General features: G+C 34.2%; 2 protein-coding genes across 5 annotated transcripts; both read right to left on the bottom strand.

Moving 5' to 3' along the window:
- Nucleotides 1-405: 405 nt before the first annotated feature.
- Nucleotides 406-6,727, bottom strand: LOC107004706 (putative disease resistance RPP13-like protein 1). 4 transcript variants are annotated; one of them, XM_015203018.2, is made up of 5 exons: nt 6,569-6,727; nt 2,209-6,488; nt 1,576-1,642; nt 1,374-1,488; nt 406-591 (listed from the first exon to the last, which is right to left on the bottom strand). In XM_015203018.2, the coding sequence occupies exon 2, from the start codon at nt 6,477-6,479 to the stop codon at nt 2,238-2,240; it is 4,242 nt and encodes a 1,413-aa protein (XP_015058504.1). In that variant the 5' UTR covers nt 6,480-6,488; nt 6,569-6,727; the 3' UTR covers nt 406-591; nt 1,374-1,488; nt 1,576-1,642; nt 2,209-2,237. The 4 variants fall into 4 exon arrangements, with proteins under 4 accessions (XP_015058504.1, XP_015058503.1, XP_027768757.1 ...); XM_015203017.2 differs by having other exon boundaries at nt 406-628; XM_027912956.1 differs by lacking the exon at nt 406-591 and having other exon boundaries at nt 1,213-1,488; nt 2,209-2,414; nt 2,553-6,488.
- A 988-nt stretch (nt 6,728-7,715) lies between these two features.
- Nucleotides 7,716-14,399, bottom strand: LOC107003022 (bifunctional aspartokinase/homoserine dehydrogenase 1). The gene is made up of 12 exons (XM_015201264.2): nt 14,197-14,399; nt 13,936-14,086; nt 13,684-13,758; nt 12,993-13,108; nt 12,120-12,173; nt 11,281-11,368; nt 11,059-11,151; nt 9,633-9,673; nt 9,074-9,127; nt 8,822-8,985; nt 8,287-8,356; nt 7,716-7,981 (listed from the first exon to the last, which is right to left on the bottom strand). The coding sequence occupies exons 1-12, from the start codon at nt 14,290-14,292 to the stop codon at nt 7,856-7,858; spliced, it is 1,128 nt and encodes a 375-aa protein (XP_015056750.1). The 5' UTR covers nt 14,293-14,399; the 3' UTR covers nt 7,716-7,855.
- Between the last annotated feature and the right edge of the window lie 3,900 nt (nt 14,400-18,299).

Below are 18,299 nucleotides of genomic sequence, written 5' to 3' on the forward strand. Positions count from 1 at the left end.
TCGAAAAACTATAGATTTTATCCACAAGCACATGTAAGAATGATTCTTTACAAATATTTAAAATTTAAAATGCATAAATGTAATTATTAATAATTTGAAATTAGAAAATCTTGTAGGCATTAATTGTTTTGCATGTCTTATACACTATTTTTATGATTGTATTTGTCTCATTTTCTAAAGCAAAAAACACACCCTTCAATCAAATATATTCTTAAAATAAAATTACAAATACAAAGATAAAGTATCATATATAGGAGCAAGTTTAGCATAACGCAACCAACGAAAAATAGAAAAATTCTAAGACAATCTTTTTCCTGTTTTTTCTTGATAATGCAAATTGAAACAAAGTTTTAGAAATAAACATTCAACTTTTGACCATAAAAAATTAAAATATTTGGAAGACAAGTTAATGGAAGTGATATTTAACTACATAAATGGAGGGGTCTTACCATAATTCCAATCTCGACAAATAAGTAAAAGAAAAAAATACATCAAGCTTCGATACTTTAGTAGAATCATACTATGCCTTGTAATCTTGACATAAATCTTCTTGCCTTGAAATTTTCTTCATTTGATTAAAGCTTCTCTAGTCTTCCACACACAAAAATTGTATCACATATAAATCTTCCTATAAAAATAATGTTAAAAGATTGTATTTATAGGAAAAAATATAGCTTTGGAATATGAAGATTCACTTACAAAGTTGAAAGGTCAAGTGTTACAAAAATTTAAGACAAATATTAATTAAGAACATAAATTAATTTAGAAGATAAATCATATACATGTATCTATTTAAAGGGTAAATTTTTCAAGAAAATAAATTAAATTAGATATTTTATTAAGAATTATTCTAAAGAAGTGCAAAAGTCATTAACATTTCCATTAAAATAATGTAACTTAATATTTAAATTAAATAGTTAAATATTTTTTTAATATTTTAATTTATAATAAGGGTAAAATCGTAATTCAACTTTTAACTTTTTTTGTTCCCTCTTATAATAATATATGATATGATATGATAATTTTTAGTTTACACTTTATACCGAATATAACTAATATGAGTTGGGGTGAGATAGGTGAGATTTTTCTATCCTTAATTAGAATTTAGGAGCACAAGTCGTAGAATGGGAAAAAATCATGTCAGGAGCGCCTCTCCTTCAAATGTGCAAATTCGAATTTAGTTGGACTCCAATGTGGATATCAAGCACCGAATGAGCAAACAACATATCCACTATAAAAATATATCGGTACTTCTTGGAGTTTATTCAACCATCACGAGTTATAATTCTAATTTGATTTTCTGTACACAAGTCTTACAAAATGAGTAGTAGTTGAGTCCCAAACATATTAACTAATCAAGTTTGTCAACTTACAAAAGAAGCTTGCACTGGAAACATGAAATAATATCAGCGGTACACTGATTGTAATCGCCCTTCTTTGATAGTCGCATCTCAAAGACTTGCCTATAACAACAAACCTGAAAATTCACTGTGGACGACATAATAGCTTTAGTGGAAAGATTTTAAAAAAAAAAAAAAAAGAACTCGGGAATAGATGTAAAAATAGCAGCAGCACCTTAGAAACACTTCCTACGGACAATTGATGTACCAGACTTGTCGTACTCGCTCTTCAAAATCCACATCTGATTAAGCACAAAACATGTTTAAGTTAGCAACAACACATGAGTTCAAAATGTAGCTTAAAATTGCAAAAGTATATGCAAAAGAAGATATCTGAAGACAATGATTTTCTTACTCGTTGGATTAACACCCTGCAAATGTATATCTATAGCCCTTACCTATCAAAATGTAGTTGTCTGGTCGCTATACGAAAGAAAAAAGATGTTTAGCTTTTTTGTCTACCTCTTTTAGCTATCAAAATTTCTAGTGACATAGGATGGTTGATGGTTACAAGAACTAAAAACTTTTTATTAAACATGGTGGCGATTGAGACGTGAATTAAAACACGGTAAGAGCATAAACCAATAAGCAATGAGAAATATAGAATTATATAACATGTGACAATGGAAGTTGCACTTACTTCCTAAAAATTGTGATCGTTATCCTTTAAAAAATTTAGACTCTCTACGGAGGTTAAATATAATGCTATGTGTTTGATGATGAGCTAGCACGGCATGATTAAAAATGAAAAGAAGTAACAAAAAAGAAAAGTGAAATAAAAAGCTTATGAGGGAAAAGAATAGCTTACATCAGTTGGGGAGCCATTTGTTTTAATCATTACATGCATTCCCAATCGATGTCTATGGTGGGGATATGAGCAATTTGTGGCCAGTATTCCCCCTTTTCAAATTCTAGTAGTGGTTCGAGCAATAGACATTCTGAAATCGATAGTTTAGAGAGGGAAGAGGGTATCCCATTTAATGGAAGGGATTGGAGATTCGGGCAATTGGAGATGTCCAGGTGAGAGAGGGAGGAGGGCAGTGCTGATTCTGAAAGTGATTGGAGATTAGGGCAATTGGAGATGTCCAGGTGAGAGAGGGAGGAGGGCAGTGCTGATTCTGAAAGTGATTGGAGATTAGGGCAATTGGAGATGTCCAGGTGAGAGAGGGAGGAGGGCAGTGCTGATTCTGAAAGTGATTGGAGATTAGGGCAATTGGAGATGTCCAGGTGAGAGAGGGAGGAGGGCAGTGCTGATTCTGAAAGTGATTGGAGATTAGGGCAATTGGAGATGTCCAGGTGAGAGAGGGAGGAGGGCAGTGCTGATTCTGAAAGTGATTGGAGATTAGGGCAATTGGAGATGTCCAGGTGAGAGAGGGAGGAGGGCAGTGCTGATTCTGAAAGTGATTGGAGATTAGGGCAATTGGAGATGTCCAGGTGAGAGAGGGAGGAGGGCAGTGCTGATTCTGAAAGTGATTGGAGATTAGGGCAATTGGAGATGTCCAGGTGAGAGAGGGAGGAGGGCAGTGCTGATTCTGAAAGTGATTGGAGATTAGGGCAATTGGAGATGTCCAGGTGAGAGAGGGAGGAGGGCAGTGCTGATTCTGAAAGTGATTGGAGATTAGGGCAATTGGAGATGTCCAGGTGAGAGAGGGAGGAGGGCAGTGCTGATTCTGAAAGTGATTGGAGATTACAGATTTGTAGAGTTTGAAGCGAAGTGAGGTGAGAAAAGGAGGAAAGCTGGCCCTGTGACTGAATATCTAGATATTGAAGAGAGGTGAGGCTTTTGAGATGTTGGCTGCTTAATGTTATCAGATTCTTTATGGTAAGTCTCTGAATAGAACAAGGCAACTCCCAATGTTCAATATCTTCATCACTCCCATCATGATACATCACTAACTCTGTGAGTCTCTGTAAATGCCACTCCTTTCGGCCATTCACCAGTTTCTTGCAATTTCTGATAAAGAGTTTTTGTAAATTGAAGGGCAATTCTCCTTCTATTTCTGGACAATCAGACAGACGCAGTTCCTTGAGAGATGGAAGGAGTTCCTGCATACGTTCTGGAAGACACTTGAGCTTCTTACAGCCATTAATACTCAATGACGTCATCTGGGCAGCTCCTCCACATGCCATCGAGAGTTTTTCAACATTCTCACAATTCCAAATACGGAGAATTTCAGTGGCAGTAGGAATCAAAAACCTAGTAACGTTGTGGCAATTCTCAATACTCAATTCACGTGCTGTTGGGAGAAACTCAGCTGATATATCATCTACACAACCACAATGATTCATTCTCAATTCCTCCACAAACATCTCACAAAATGGCGCCTCCAATTTCAATTTTGGGCAACGAGATATCTCTATTGTCTTCAAGGTAGTTGGCAGTATGCTAAAAGGAAGTGAGGTAACAGAGTTACAACCACTGATACATAATGCTTCAATCTGCTTCATTGCTTCAAGTTGGATGGGTGTCTCCAAACTGAGCTCAGGGCAATTTTCTATTAAAAGGTGTTCAAGTGTAGGGAACTCTCCAATTCCTAGTGCGTGCCATTGCTTCCACTCCGTCATATCTTCAAATCTAAGCTCCACAAGAGAGTTAAAAGGCTTTTTGGATGACAAACTACCATAGAATTCTTCCGTCACCTCTATTATTCCATACATCCCTATAACGGAAAGGAATTTCAAAAAAGGGAGTTGTCCTAGTGCTGGCAAGGAGTAACAGTCCTTGCAGTTTCTAAGAGACAATTTCACCAGCTTAAGAAACAAAGGATCAGCTACCCAATTGGGAAAGTTTGTCCCTCTATATCCACTGATTTCGACTTCTTTTATGTTTTTATGTGGGCGTAGCTCATCAAGTATGTCTCTTTCTGTTTGTGAATTGTCGGCAATACTACTTCCACTCCACTCCAATGATAATTGCTCAACATGATTCTTCTCCCTCATCTTTGCCTTCACAGCTTCCCTTCTATCAACCACATTTTCCAACTTCTCAACTGATAGAGATCCATATAAGTTTTGTGCTTCACCCAAATATTCCATTCTCCAAACACCTACAAGAAACTTGGCTCCCACCAACACTTGGAGGCTTTTCAACCTGCTCAGATGTAGTGGCATCTTCAAGCGCCGAGTGTTGCTTATGTCAAGATGACGCAAGTTAATCAACTTCTCCATCTGCAGCGGTAGCTCCTCAAGATCAGCACAAGATGATAGGAGAAGTGTCTCTAAGTTATACAACACAAAAATGGAATCCGGCAACTTTGTAATCCATGTACAAGAAAGGTCCAAAAATCTGAGGAGCTTTAATTTGATAAACAAGTCATTTGGCAACTCCTTATTCGCATAACCTGACAATGATAATGCCCTTAAGGATCTTAGTGTTGGCAGTATGTTATGTTGCACCCTCTTGCTTAGTATTGAGTAATGGAACTGGATATCGATTGGAAGTAATGTCCTCAGATGCTCTGATTTAAAGAGTGATTTCAATTTCTCAAACTCACCATCTCTTCCTATTGAATAGGACATGTGCCGACATTGTTCCAACATATGCGATCCTTTGTTTTCTTCCAACCTTATACAAAGATTTGAAGATGCAATTTGCGCCAAATCATTGACAAGGTCATGCATTAAGAATCCCTCTACGTCTCTTTCAGAAGGCTTTGAGGCCATTTCGAACAATGATCTTGATCTCAACTCGATAAAGTATTGGTTACCAGAATGAAACTGATGTACAAGACCATTAGCAATCCACAGGTGAATAACTTGGTCTTTGCAAAATTGATAATCTTTGGGATATATTGCACAATAAGCAAAACATTGCTTTAAATGTGCAGGAAGATCATTATAGCTCAACATAAGCGCTGGTAATATACCATTTGAACAACTTGGAAGCTCCCATATTTCACTTCTTAAAATGTATCTCCACTCATCCACCTCTGATTTGCTGCGTAATATACCAGCAAGTGCTTTTAGAGCTAAAGGCAACCCTTTGCACTTGTCTGCAATTTGTTTTCCAACCTCTTCAAATTCTGGATGTTCCTTGGGATCCTTGTGCTCTAATGAATGTCGTTTGAATAGAGCCCAAGAGTCTTCACTAGACAGAATTCCCATGTAGATTGCCCCACTACCCATCATCAAGGCAACACTCTCTTTACGTGTCGTTATAATAATCTTACTTCCTATATCCCCTTGTAAAAAAAGATTTCTCAAGTCATCCCACTCAGGATAGTTATCATTCCACACGTCATCAAGGACAACAAGAAACCTTTTTCCATTCAGCTTTTCCTTCAATTTGACTTGTAGCTGATTAAGATTGTCATCAGCCTTCAAGTCAGTTGAGTCAATTTCTTGAAGTAAACCTTTTGTTATTCTGAAAGCATCATATGCCTCAGAAACACAAAACCAAGCTGTCAAACCAAAATGTTTCTGCACTCTCTTATCATTGTAAACGGCTTTAGCAAGTGTTGTCTTACCCAGGCCGCCCATTCCCACAATAGGAACTACAGCCAGATTTTTTCCCTTTGTATCCATAGACAACAAACGGCCAATCAAATTCTCTATTTCATTCTTCCTTCCAAAGATACCAGAATCATCAACCAAAGAAGTTGAAGGTGTTCTAGTTTCTTGTTTGGTCGAAATAAAATGCTCCTTTAAGCCAAGGCGACCAATTTGCTTTTCCAACACCTCCAGTTTTTTAATAGTGTCTTCCAACTTTTTCTTTATGTTAATAAAGAAATCATCACTCAAGCACAGGTTAAGGTCACTTACTTGCTGGTTGCTTGTTTCCACTTTAAGTCTCAAAGCTTCATAATGGACTTGTTCTATCAAGTTTTCAGCAGCGTCCACAGCAGTCTGAAGCTTATGTAACCACTGGCTCACAAATTGATTCGATGCTTTCTTATTCTCTGCATCACTTAGCACAATTTGAAGACCAAGCAAAATGTCCCCCAGCTTCTCAAAGAGCTCAACATCATCTGTATGCTGCCGAAACATGTTGAGCAGATCACCGTTAGGAGCAAGCCTATCAAACAGAACATTCAAAGCTGAGGAGAGAAATGCACCACCAACTGCTAACCCAATCTCCATTTCTCAAATCTGCAAGGAAACACAAATTGATTTTGAGAAGATAAATTTTTCTATCTATCTTCAACTACGAAGATAGTACTTTACTTTACCTGTTGAATGTTGAGAGTAATTTGCAAACAAGAATGATTAGTGATTGCTTGAAATTAGTACAACTATTTTTCAGCTAATCAAAATAGTCCTCTTTTCTCTTCTCAAAATGTATAGACTTGAATAGAATAATTGAGGCAATTATTCAATTACTTTTGCTTTATGCACTTGTCCATTTTTCAACAGCTCATTGTAGTGCTTAATTGGGCCTACCATATCATCAATACATTTTAGAATTGTGAAAAATTGGAATCTGTTCCATTTTTCTTTTCCCTAAGGTATTGTTTTTTCTATGTTTACAAGTTCTATCGGAAACAACCTTCTACCCCATAAGGTAGTGATAAGGTTTATATACACATCCCACTTGTTGGGTTATACTTGGTATGTTGTTCGGCCATTTACCAGCTTCTCGCATCCGATGATCACAAGTTGTTGTGCAATCCTCAACTGTTTCTATTATAACGTAATGTATATAACAATACACCCTCATCTAATTTTATGTCATGTACGATTTATATGTCTAATTATTCAACTTTATACAAACTCAAGAGTTTAACTCGTTAATATCAAAGTTGGAGGGCCTAAAAAAATAAATTAAATTATCCTTTTTCCTCCTCTTTTCCATGAGTATGATTTTTTCATACAACAAGAAGAGTCTTTTATCTAAATAGAATAATTTTGAGTGGGTGGGTCATAGGTGGGGGATGGGGACAGCCATAGAAGAAAAAAGAATAAAAAAACAGTCCCCCTTTTTTAGAAAAAAAATCAAAAGTATCACTTTTTACCCAACAACGCCACTTTGTCTTCATAATGTTTTATTTTCATTTCTTCTCACACACAATTTTACTTTTATTTTATACTTGAAAACAAGTTGGGAATTTGATTACACCAAAGAGCTATGGCAATTTTCCCTTGTAGTTGTTTTGTTATAAATAAGATTAGAGTTTTCGAGTTTGAATGATTGAAAATTATAATAAAGTCTTCTTGATAATGCAAACTAAAACACGTCATAATAAATTATTATCGAGCAAACTCAGATGTATTTTTTATTTACAATAAATTAATAGATGCATACCACCATATAGTTTGGTGTTTGGTGGGGACTGACATATATACCACCAAATTGACATATTTTTATTGGAAATAAACTTTCACCAACTGAGACAAGATGCTTTATTAGATGTTAAATTATATAGAAATGACCTGTTGTAATTTTTTATACATAAGATTCTGTATTTTATCAAAGCACAACGGTGCGAATCTAAAAACACTCTATCTATCTATCTCAGTCATGGGAATAAATCTTGAATGTCAAGGATATCAGCTAGGACACCAGCTGCTGTGGTATCATTTCCTGCTCCAGCACCTTGGATAACCAAAGGTTGTTTCTCGTAACAACGGCTGTATATCTCCACCTGCAGACAAACGAATTGCAGACGTTCAATCATCCTTGCAGGGCGACACTAGATGATGCGTAAAGAGTAAAGACAAAGTAAGGCGTTCGCCTAAGGCATGGGTAAAGGATGAGCCAATCTTTAAAATCACAGCATGATGTTATACATCACTACACTAAATAACATCACAAAAGGGCTTTAAACACTGACGACGTGTATGATAGGGTTGAACCTCCATAGCAGTTAAAAGAAAAATCCCAACGGAAAACAAAGTGATGGAACAAGAAGAAGAGGGACCAAAGAAACAGCAAATGAACAATGCATACCACATTATCACTTCCTCTTAATCTTCCCAATGCAGAATCTTTTGGAACTTCTTGGATGCCAACTTCACATCTGAAAATGTGAGATGTTAATGTCATGTACACAGAAGTGTTTTCAATAATCAATTTCCCCCCGTCTATGCCATTACAAATTTATACTTCTAACTCGTTCTTTAATTGGTTACAGATACAAGAGGTGAAGAGCTGATCAGATGACTAACATAAAATAGATGAACTTACAACTGGTTTGCAGATAGCTCTCAAAGTTATATTGTCCAAATGGGTGTATGCTGTCATAATTTTCTAAAGCATTTGTTAAGAGGAATTGAGACCATCTTCTAAGATAAACTTGTCTTGATTAGTAGTAGTTGTTATGCTCAACACTCATCAGTACCTTAACTTTCCATAACACTTCCCATCAGTGAGCAAGCTTTGCTTTAAGCATCTAGAGGTATGGTGACTTACAGAACGTGATAAGAATAAAAGATCCAGTTACCGTTATCCATTGAGCAAACTAAGAATGAAATGAAAGAATTACCTCGCATCGTCAATCAAGCAAACATAGCGCAGAACATTCCCATTTGCAGAAGCTTGTTTAATCCTATCTTCAATTTTCTGATCAAGTAAGGGAAGGCCGTTCACTAGAAAGTCTTCCAGAGGCATCACACCTGGTCCCATTTCTTCAGGATACAAGCTTTCAATCTGAAAAGGGAATTGCAAATGCATCAAGGTTTCTGAAGATGATTGAATTAGTAACAAAACAAAGAGAGATGGTGACATGTATCCTAACCTTCATATTATCTAGGTTTAAACGCCGTCCAAGGAGCCGAGCAAGAATGAGAGCCTGTTACAAAGACATCAAAACAAAATGTTGTCATGAGGGATATTCAACTTCTCAAAATTTACAGAACCAATTAGCACTATGAACTTTTCGTGAAAGGTACCGAGAAACCAAGTATTAACTATATCAAGTTTGATAAGATGTGCGAAAATGATTCTGCCTAAATCACTCCTTTTCTGCTCCCCGAAGGCACCATCATCCCAAGCACCAAATAAGGAAAAATTATAACAAAGACATCCATTCAGCTAAAATTGCTTTACTCATAAATGGACAACATTCACCATTAGGATATCACAGAAAAAATATACTTCCTGAAAACACTTTCTACAGTGAGTGTGAGTATATAGCAGATGAAACATTATGCCGTAATTATGCATACTGTAAAACTGCAGGTATGTTCAGATAAGAAAGAAAGATAATGCTTTAATCAGCATAATAGTTTCGCAATATAAATGAATTGAAATCTTGGACACTGTAAGTTTAATCAGAAAGAAAGATGTTTCCTAACCTTTCTTGCTACATCCATACCACCTAGATCATCCCGAGGATCTGCAGATAAGTATAAATACATAAGAATAACTTCATACTTCAACTATCCTAATGAGAATTGAGATGAAGTGTAGTGTCAGCTATTTTTTTCTTCCATAATGATATTGGGATGGATGTACAATTACTGTTAATTGCTGCTAGAAAGTACACTGCATCTTGACAATGCATTGAAGACATTGTTATTTCTTTATTAGAAAAGGATCTAGAATTTCCTTAAAAGTTTTGGATGGCACCAAATTTCTCATATAATCCTGCTGGAAATAGAACTATGATCTCCTTGGATAAAGCACTCTCCTTAAAAAGTTTACTTGCCACAAACAACATCATATGTACTTAGAAAAAATGTATGATGGATTGTGAACATATTGATACTTCTATGAATTTATATGGTAAACCTCCACTAGGTTAGGAGGACCCTCTTAAAGCTTCTTAGTAATCTCAAGAGAGAGATATAGAAGGTTAGTTTTACTTTTACACTATCTTATAGGTGACTAGACCTGATGGTGCCTTTCGAACTGTTATTATGAATCAATTTTCGTATTCGCCATGTCGTATTCACTAGGATGCAATGATTTGCATCTTTTGAGGAAGGAAGCCTGCTCTTGGAAAGGATTATCAACAAAAATCAAAGACAATCACGATGCAAAATGGACACTGATACCTTCTTTATATACGTTCTACTTCTAAATACTATAATAATTTCAGGCAATTGGGCAATATAGAAAAAAGAGAATATTTGGTCATGATTATGGTAACGATAAGCACATAGATTAACCACCAAAAGGATTGAAAAGGGTTGCTGTTAGTTTACCACATTGGTTAAAGGCACCCTTATATGATCTTGGATTAGCTTTTTGGACTGGGTTAGGCACAAAGTCAACTGATCAGCTTATAGACATATTCACCAAATCCTATACAGGTTTACATGTATGCACCAGCTAGAGGGGAGAATCAGATAGCTAAATGTAAATAACAAGAGATAAGTGTAAAATAGAGTTGTATGTGCATGTTCACCACATTGGGTAGATGTAAGAATATGCACTGTAAAAAGAGCGTATAAAAGCAGAATTCACGTGTAAGACATTTGTATCACAAATTCTCTTAATCGCTTCTCAAATTTCTGTGATTTCTCTCACATTCGAATTAGTGCTAGACAAACTTCCTAAGCAGAAGGCCAGGAAATATTGTTGTACAAGAGGAACACTTGCCTGAAAAGAAAACGAGTAGAATTACTCAGAGGAACATATAAACAATAAGTAAGACTGCACTTATTTAAGAATAGATAATTATCATATTTTCAACAACCACTTCTGTTTTTGTAAGTCATATATTCAATACTCATATGGTGATTTTACAACATTAATAGTGTGGCTGAAACTTATCACCTGGTTCAGTGTAACCAAGGCTTTTAGCAGCATTAACGACTTGGCTTAATGGCTTTCCATCCTCAACCTCACTCATTACATACCCCAGGGTACCTGTTAGATACCAAGATATATCGCATCTTACCATCAAATGCTCTTAATGTTTATAACAAGCAAGATACTAAGGATAATCATTTGCTATTGCATATATAGCCTAAATGATAAATGGTCATAAAATATTACCACTCAAACTCCCAATAATACGGTAGACAGGGTCTCCTGATGAAATTATGCGATTTAAGGATGCTATGACAGGAAGGCCAGCACCAACCTACCACACATATAGCAATTTCAGACAACTTTGCTAAGCCCGAGTATAAACTAAACTAGGACAACACTATCCTTCGTATACCACAGAAGAAAAATGAATAGCTTAAACAAACACAATGCGCTATAAATCCCATATCATAGTTTGGGAAGTCAAACAAGAAAAGCTTTTGAAGCAGAAGAGGAAGGTTTAATGTGTATGAGACATTTAAGAATCTCAAATACAAGTGAAGCTATTTTTTAATCAGCTAGTGCTCTAGATATCAGATAAACCAAATGATACGCATCACTATCCATATGATCAGTTAATCTTTCTATCTTCAAATGTAAACTTACAGATAGTCGATAGATGCCTAATTACATTCTTCTTTCAGCGAACAGTGGGAGGAAATCTGACACAGAAAAATTGGAACTTTCAAAGTTGGAGAGAGTAGGATGGAGGGACTCCAACCATCCTACCACACCCCTTGGTGATAAAGGGACTGGATATACTTGTGTTTAGATTGACAAGAGAAGAAGCTACAACACGGAACTGGTCTGCACTGCAAAATGTTCATATAAAAAGACAGGAGAACCAAGGTTTCAGCCAGCTTTCTGGTCTTACTCGATCAAACACAATTCAATTTTATCTACCTAGAGACCCATACACTAGTATAACCCCATAACATGAGTACATGACACTCTAAAATCTCCTTCGTCTCCAACATTTCAGTGCACCAAAGATTTTTACACGCAATATAAACAAGAGAACATACAGTTGACTCATGTCTAAGGCGACGGGGCTGTGACACCAACTTATCATAATCCTCCTGCAAATAAGGCAAAAATAATCAATACACTAAACATAATAGTTGCCATTTGACAGGAAACCCTTTTACAGATTAGAAGATGAAAGGTGACAAGGATTAAAGGTGATTGACCTGTAATTCTGAATGTTTTCAAGTTATGCAGTGACCATAGCAAACATAATAAGTAAGCAAGCGACAATCAAGGGAAGCAATTGAAACTGACGTTGACTTTAACTCTGTTGAATAGTGGGATCATCTCATCCAAAAAATTAAGTTGAGTGCACCTTTGTTTACTTAACTCGCTCGCGTGTGGAACTGATTCTTTTCTATGGGCCAATTGGTCAAGCACATGGAACTTTTTTTATCATTCTAATGAAGGGTGATGGTGAACCTAAACCCGAACCTCTGCCTTCTCTGCTACCATATATAATTAGGTAGTCACCTCATTCAAAAGTTTAAACTATTAGATTTTTTTAATGCGGAAGTTTAAACTATTAGATAGATCACATGTGTTCACTTAAATAAATCTTCGGAGAACTTTATATTTGTTATAGCATTTGACTCACTTTTTGTTCTTGTCTCGTTTAGCATCTTTTGTTAGTTTTCAGGATTAAACACGGTTGAATGGATCATTAACTGCATTTCTGCACGTAAGCATGCATATGGTTGCTAAAAGAAAATGAAAACCATGGACACTGTCTGCTACATTTTATTCTTCTACTGCTAGTGGCATATTCAATGGTTGAACCATGTCTAGAACACTGATCTTATGCTACAACAACTACCTGATTTTAAGCTACACATTCATGGAAATCAACGACAATAAAAAGGATCAGTTACCATTGGCACAGTCAGAGGCTTCTTGTTAGCCAGCACCACACAACAACCAAAATCTACAACCTGGTTTAGCACTCCAATAGTCTCAGCACTAGCTGAACAATCAACAAATGCTAAACCTGCCACAGTTTGAATTTCAATCAAAAGGAATCTGACTGTGAAACAACTCCCCAAAAGCTAACACATTGATACCTGCATTATTTTATGCCTTCACATACAAAGAATTTAAGCAACTGTAATAAATGTATAAGCAAGAATAAGATGTTTTTTGAACTCATTCCCTCCCGATAAACAAAGATTTCCTTCCATACAGCAAAATAGACTAACAACTCCGCCGGACTGCAAAGACAAAGCTAATTTACTCACTGCACTTCATACATTTGAGGCTAGATTGGACTAACAGTCAAAGTAAATAAGCAAGGTCCAGAATCATGTGGCAGCTGAAGTCAACTATTGTACTATACTCATCAAAGCATTTAAAAGTCGTGGAGAAGATTTAACAATAGGAGCTAATACAAATCATTACCCATATGGCACAAAGTTAACAGCTACTCATTGTTACTAATCAAACTTCACAAGTAGATTAGTCCTCCACCAGTAAAGAACAGACAATAATATAAGCAGGTATACGCTTTCCATAACAAGCCAACAACCCCAACAATCCCAAAATAAATGTCTTGGAGATGACACAAACCTGTTGATTTGCCAAGACGTCCAATATCAACTACTTTTTGTAAAACTTCTGGACCAGAAAACACTTGGCATACACCTACATGTTACAACAAAAAAAAAGATTTCACCTTTTTGTCATTCTACAAATAAGCACACCAAATAACTTAGCAGCTTGTTTAAGGGTGATTATTAAGTACTGCAATACAACAGGTAAACTAACCACACCAAATGACTTTTAACAACAAAACCAAAAAAAAAAAGGGTGAACTGCTACCAGAATTTGCAAGAGTCTGCAATGAAGAGCCATTGGATTTGACACGACAAACTTCAAGAAGAAATGAATCATCCAATTCTGCAGTGAGAACATCAGCTACAACCACCAGATATTTGCTATCACACACACCCACAACTCGCAAATGCACCCCCTGTAAGTTTTAAGCATTACCCACAAAAACCCAACAAAAATAAACACTAAAACAATCCAATCTGATAATGATTTCCACAAATTGGTAAAAAGAACAGCACTTTTCATTACCTGCTTGGCATGAAGAGATCGACAAGAAACAATATGTTGAAGCAATTGACGGCCAACTCCTCCACAACCCATCAAAAACACCGGTAAATTCTTCATCTTTTTGCTTTAACTTTGGATTCTTCAACTTCCTTATGCCACTGTTCTTCGATTTCTCTCTCAAAGAATCTTGAAATGTTTACATCAATGGAGGATTTTGGGTTTAAGAGGAAAGTGTACACTTTGGTTCTTAATGTTTCGTATGTGACACATCAGTCCAACTGTTTTTCCGTACGTTCTTTCTTAAGAGATGGAGTAATCGTCACTCAATTGAATCCAGTCGGTACAATCCGCGTGCTTACCTACTTAATCTATCACCGCTTGTCCCTGACAGTTAGAACGATCCATTTTCAAGGTCAAACGAGCCCCGGAGCAGAAATACCCTCTATTTTGCCGATTTTCGTGTGCTATAGTTCACCATCTTTTTTAGTGATCCAGATTTTCGACGTGGAATTAGTTACACTTTGTCTTGATATTTATTACTTTATGTTTTGAAATAATGTATTGTACCGTACAATATTTATTTGATGAATATAATTTTAGGACCGATTATATCATTATATATTGTTACATAATATCACACATAATTAATCTGAAGAATAAACTTACAAGAAAAAGTAGAGTACGAATAGAGTAACCATAAAAAAGTAAAGTGAAAGATAAAATGAAGAAAAAAGTAATAATATCCGATCATATTAAAATCGATTGTCATATAAAATAAGACTTTTTGACATTATCTAATAATACGATACATTAAAATTTAAGTAAAAAACATAAAATTTAAACTAATAAAATAGTAAAATACAATAGATAAAATCATCCAAGTTATTAATATCTACTTTTCTTAGCTTGTATATATTGATTATTGATGGTAAAATACTCATTACAATATGAATAATACAAAATATTATATGTTTAATGAATTGTTGGTGAGAGATCATTTAGGTTAATTATTTTTTTTACTCACGAATAAGTGTTTTAAAAGTGAATTACTGGTTAAATTACTCTTAAGAAAATCAGCATCTGTTTTTTAAAAAATTACCTACACATAATTTATTTTATCATATTCTCTAAAAATTAATATCGTTTGAATAAATTACAACTATCCCTGCTTTCTCTCATTATCGGATACATTACTCTACACCACGTATCGATCGGATAGATCACTTTACATCATGTATCGGTCGGATAGATCACTTTACGCCATGTATCTAGACGTTGAGTGATATCTCTTAACTCGAGATACAATGTATCGAAATGTTGAGGGATATGTACAAAATCAAGATGCGATATATCCGGAATCTACTAAATTTAAGAAATTTTTGTAATTTGAAAAAAAGTTCGTTTATATTGTAGTAAGTAGTTCTTAATGGGCTATTATAATGGGCTGGTTTGTGTCAGCCATTGAATTCAAAGTCCAGCCCAATTTCATGGGCCTTCAACATGCTAATCCATTTCATTTTGTAAATATTACAGTAAATAACCACATTACATATTAAGGCCACAATAAAGTTTTAATCAACTCTTTTTTTTCTTTTTTGGTCAATATTGTATCACTATATCATATATGTATATGATAAAATAATATACAAATTAGATCATATGACAATAGAAATTATGTGCATATTCTTATCTAATTAAATTTAAATTCAAATAACACACGATCAACGGAACAACAAAAAAGAAACATCTTATTGATTGATTACTTAAAAAAATATAGAAATAAGTACTAACAGTTAAATGATTCAGTTTAGCTTTAAAGGTTAGTTAAATCTCGATGGACAAAAATTGTCAAACAAATAAAACAATAGAAAAAAAAATACAAAGTCTAAAATAAGAAAAAACATCTTAGAAGTACTAAGATTAAATATAATTCAAGCTTAAGATAATGTTAAGTACAATATAATAGTAACTAATTATCGAGGTCAACAAGACGCTTATCATTATCTAATATTTGTCCACGATAGGTTGGTCTCAGTGTATGAAATCGAATCCCGGTCTTTTCTTGAAAGAAAGCTTTAAGATCTCCAATTGTGTCGTTACGCTGAACCTTAATAGTAAATATAGAACTCTTAATTTTGTTGCTCGATATTGGTTCTTATCGAAGGACTAAGGTAGATTTTTGATTCCTAATGCAAATAGAGTTTGCACATCACTCAAATCTTTACCATCCTTGCTCAAAAGCCTTTGTTTTTTAAAAGCAATACGTTTTTTCTCTTGAATGCATGCTTTAACTATCGCTATTGAATATCCTGGATCAACCATTAAGGTAAATCGGTCTCGATATTCTTTAGTACCATCCAAGTTATCTTGAGCGGGCAAAAAACATTTTGATAATGAATACCGCTGAATAATATTTCGAGTGTCATCTTGAATGATAATTTGTATCGATGGACTTGTTGACCTTAGACGTACGAGACCTATGAAGATAAAACACAACATAATAAGCATATATCAAAAGCAAACTATAATTTTTAAGACATCATATAATAATAATAATAATAATAATAATAATAATAATAATAATAATGCAAAATCAGAGAATTTCAATATAAAATCAAAAGTGAAGAAAGTGAGAGGATACATTTTTGGCGTTTTGCATCCATAGTGAAAATTGATTTAACTTTGTTCACTCTAATTTACCCTATTTATAATATCATTAATTATAAGAAAAAAGGCAAAAATAATTATTGAAACGATTCAGAATCTCATAAATTTGGAAAAATTAATTCATTATTAAAAAATAATTTGACTTTTCCTTTTTTTTTTAGTATCATTGTTGGTTTTTAATGGTTCAAGTACTATTATTTATTTAATTATAATTAATTAAGGAAAACACAATAAAAAGGAAATAAATCTCCTAAGAGTGGAAATTTGAATCCTGCAGACAAACAAAAAGCGTGATATTTTTTCAATAATATATCATTATGCAATAATTTCAAAAATATTGCTATACATTTAGTATACCAAATATATAAACTGTATACATACAATATAATGTAATTATCGCATAATACAAGAACAATTGAAATACAAAATTACATAAAAAGTCAAGGAAAACTATCCAATTTGGAATATGTCAATATAATATTCATAATACAATATTTGAATCCCAAAAAGGAAATTAACAAAAATTAAAAAAAATATTACATTAGTATATTAAGTAAAGGGTAAATCACATATATATGCTATATTATAAAAATATTTACCATCTATAACAATATAATTTTTCTAAAAATTTTTTTTTTGAAATAAGAAACTGTACCGCCTTTTTCTCGGCCTTTTTTTCTCTTCGTCCTCCCTTTCTATTTGTTCTTTTTATTCTTTGTCTCTTTCTCTCTCATTAATTATCTTCTCCCTATTTTATTTTATTTTATTTTATTATTCTTCTTGGTTGAGATCTCCATTTAAATATGTAAAAATTTAAGGAATCCCATAGTGTAATTCAATAATTACACTCTGTCCCGACAAATTTAGTATTTACTAAAAATTCCTTAAAATTTTTGTGCCGTGATACTTTAGACTCTAGTGATACATGGTAAATGATACATGGTAAGTTTAAACTGTTAAGAAAAAAATGGGGGAAAAACGGTACATTTAAACTTGTTAACTAAAATAGCTTAATTTACGGTAACAGATCATTAATCAGCATTAAATCAGCACGTAATTGGATATTAATTTCATATTTTGAAAATCAAAGATTATATCATCTATTTTGAATACATTTTTTATGAACAATCTGTTAAACTTCGATACACAACAAATTCATGTATCAATGCATCGTCTAAAACACTATACACACTAATTCAAAATGTATCAGCAAGCACACTTGATGGATTCAAAATGTATCAATGCATCATCTAAAACACTATACACACTTGATGGATTCAAAATGTATCAGCAAGCACACTGATTCAAAAATGTATCAGCAAACACTTCATGTATCAATGCATCGTCTAAAACACGATACACACTGATTCAAAATGTATCAGCAAGCACACTTGATGGCGCAGTTATTGAAATTAATCACTGATACATGATAAAAAATTTCAAAAACCTTTGATACA

This window comes from Solanum pennellii, chromosome 11, assembly GCF_001406875.1.
Source record: "Solanum pennellii chromosome 11, SPENNV200".
In the NCBI taxonomy this organism is placed as follows: domain Eukaryota; kingdom Viridiplantae; phylum Streptophyta; class Magnoliopsida; order Solanales; family Solanaceae; genus Solanum; species Solanum pennellii.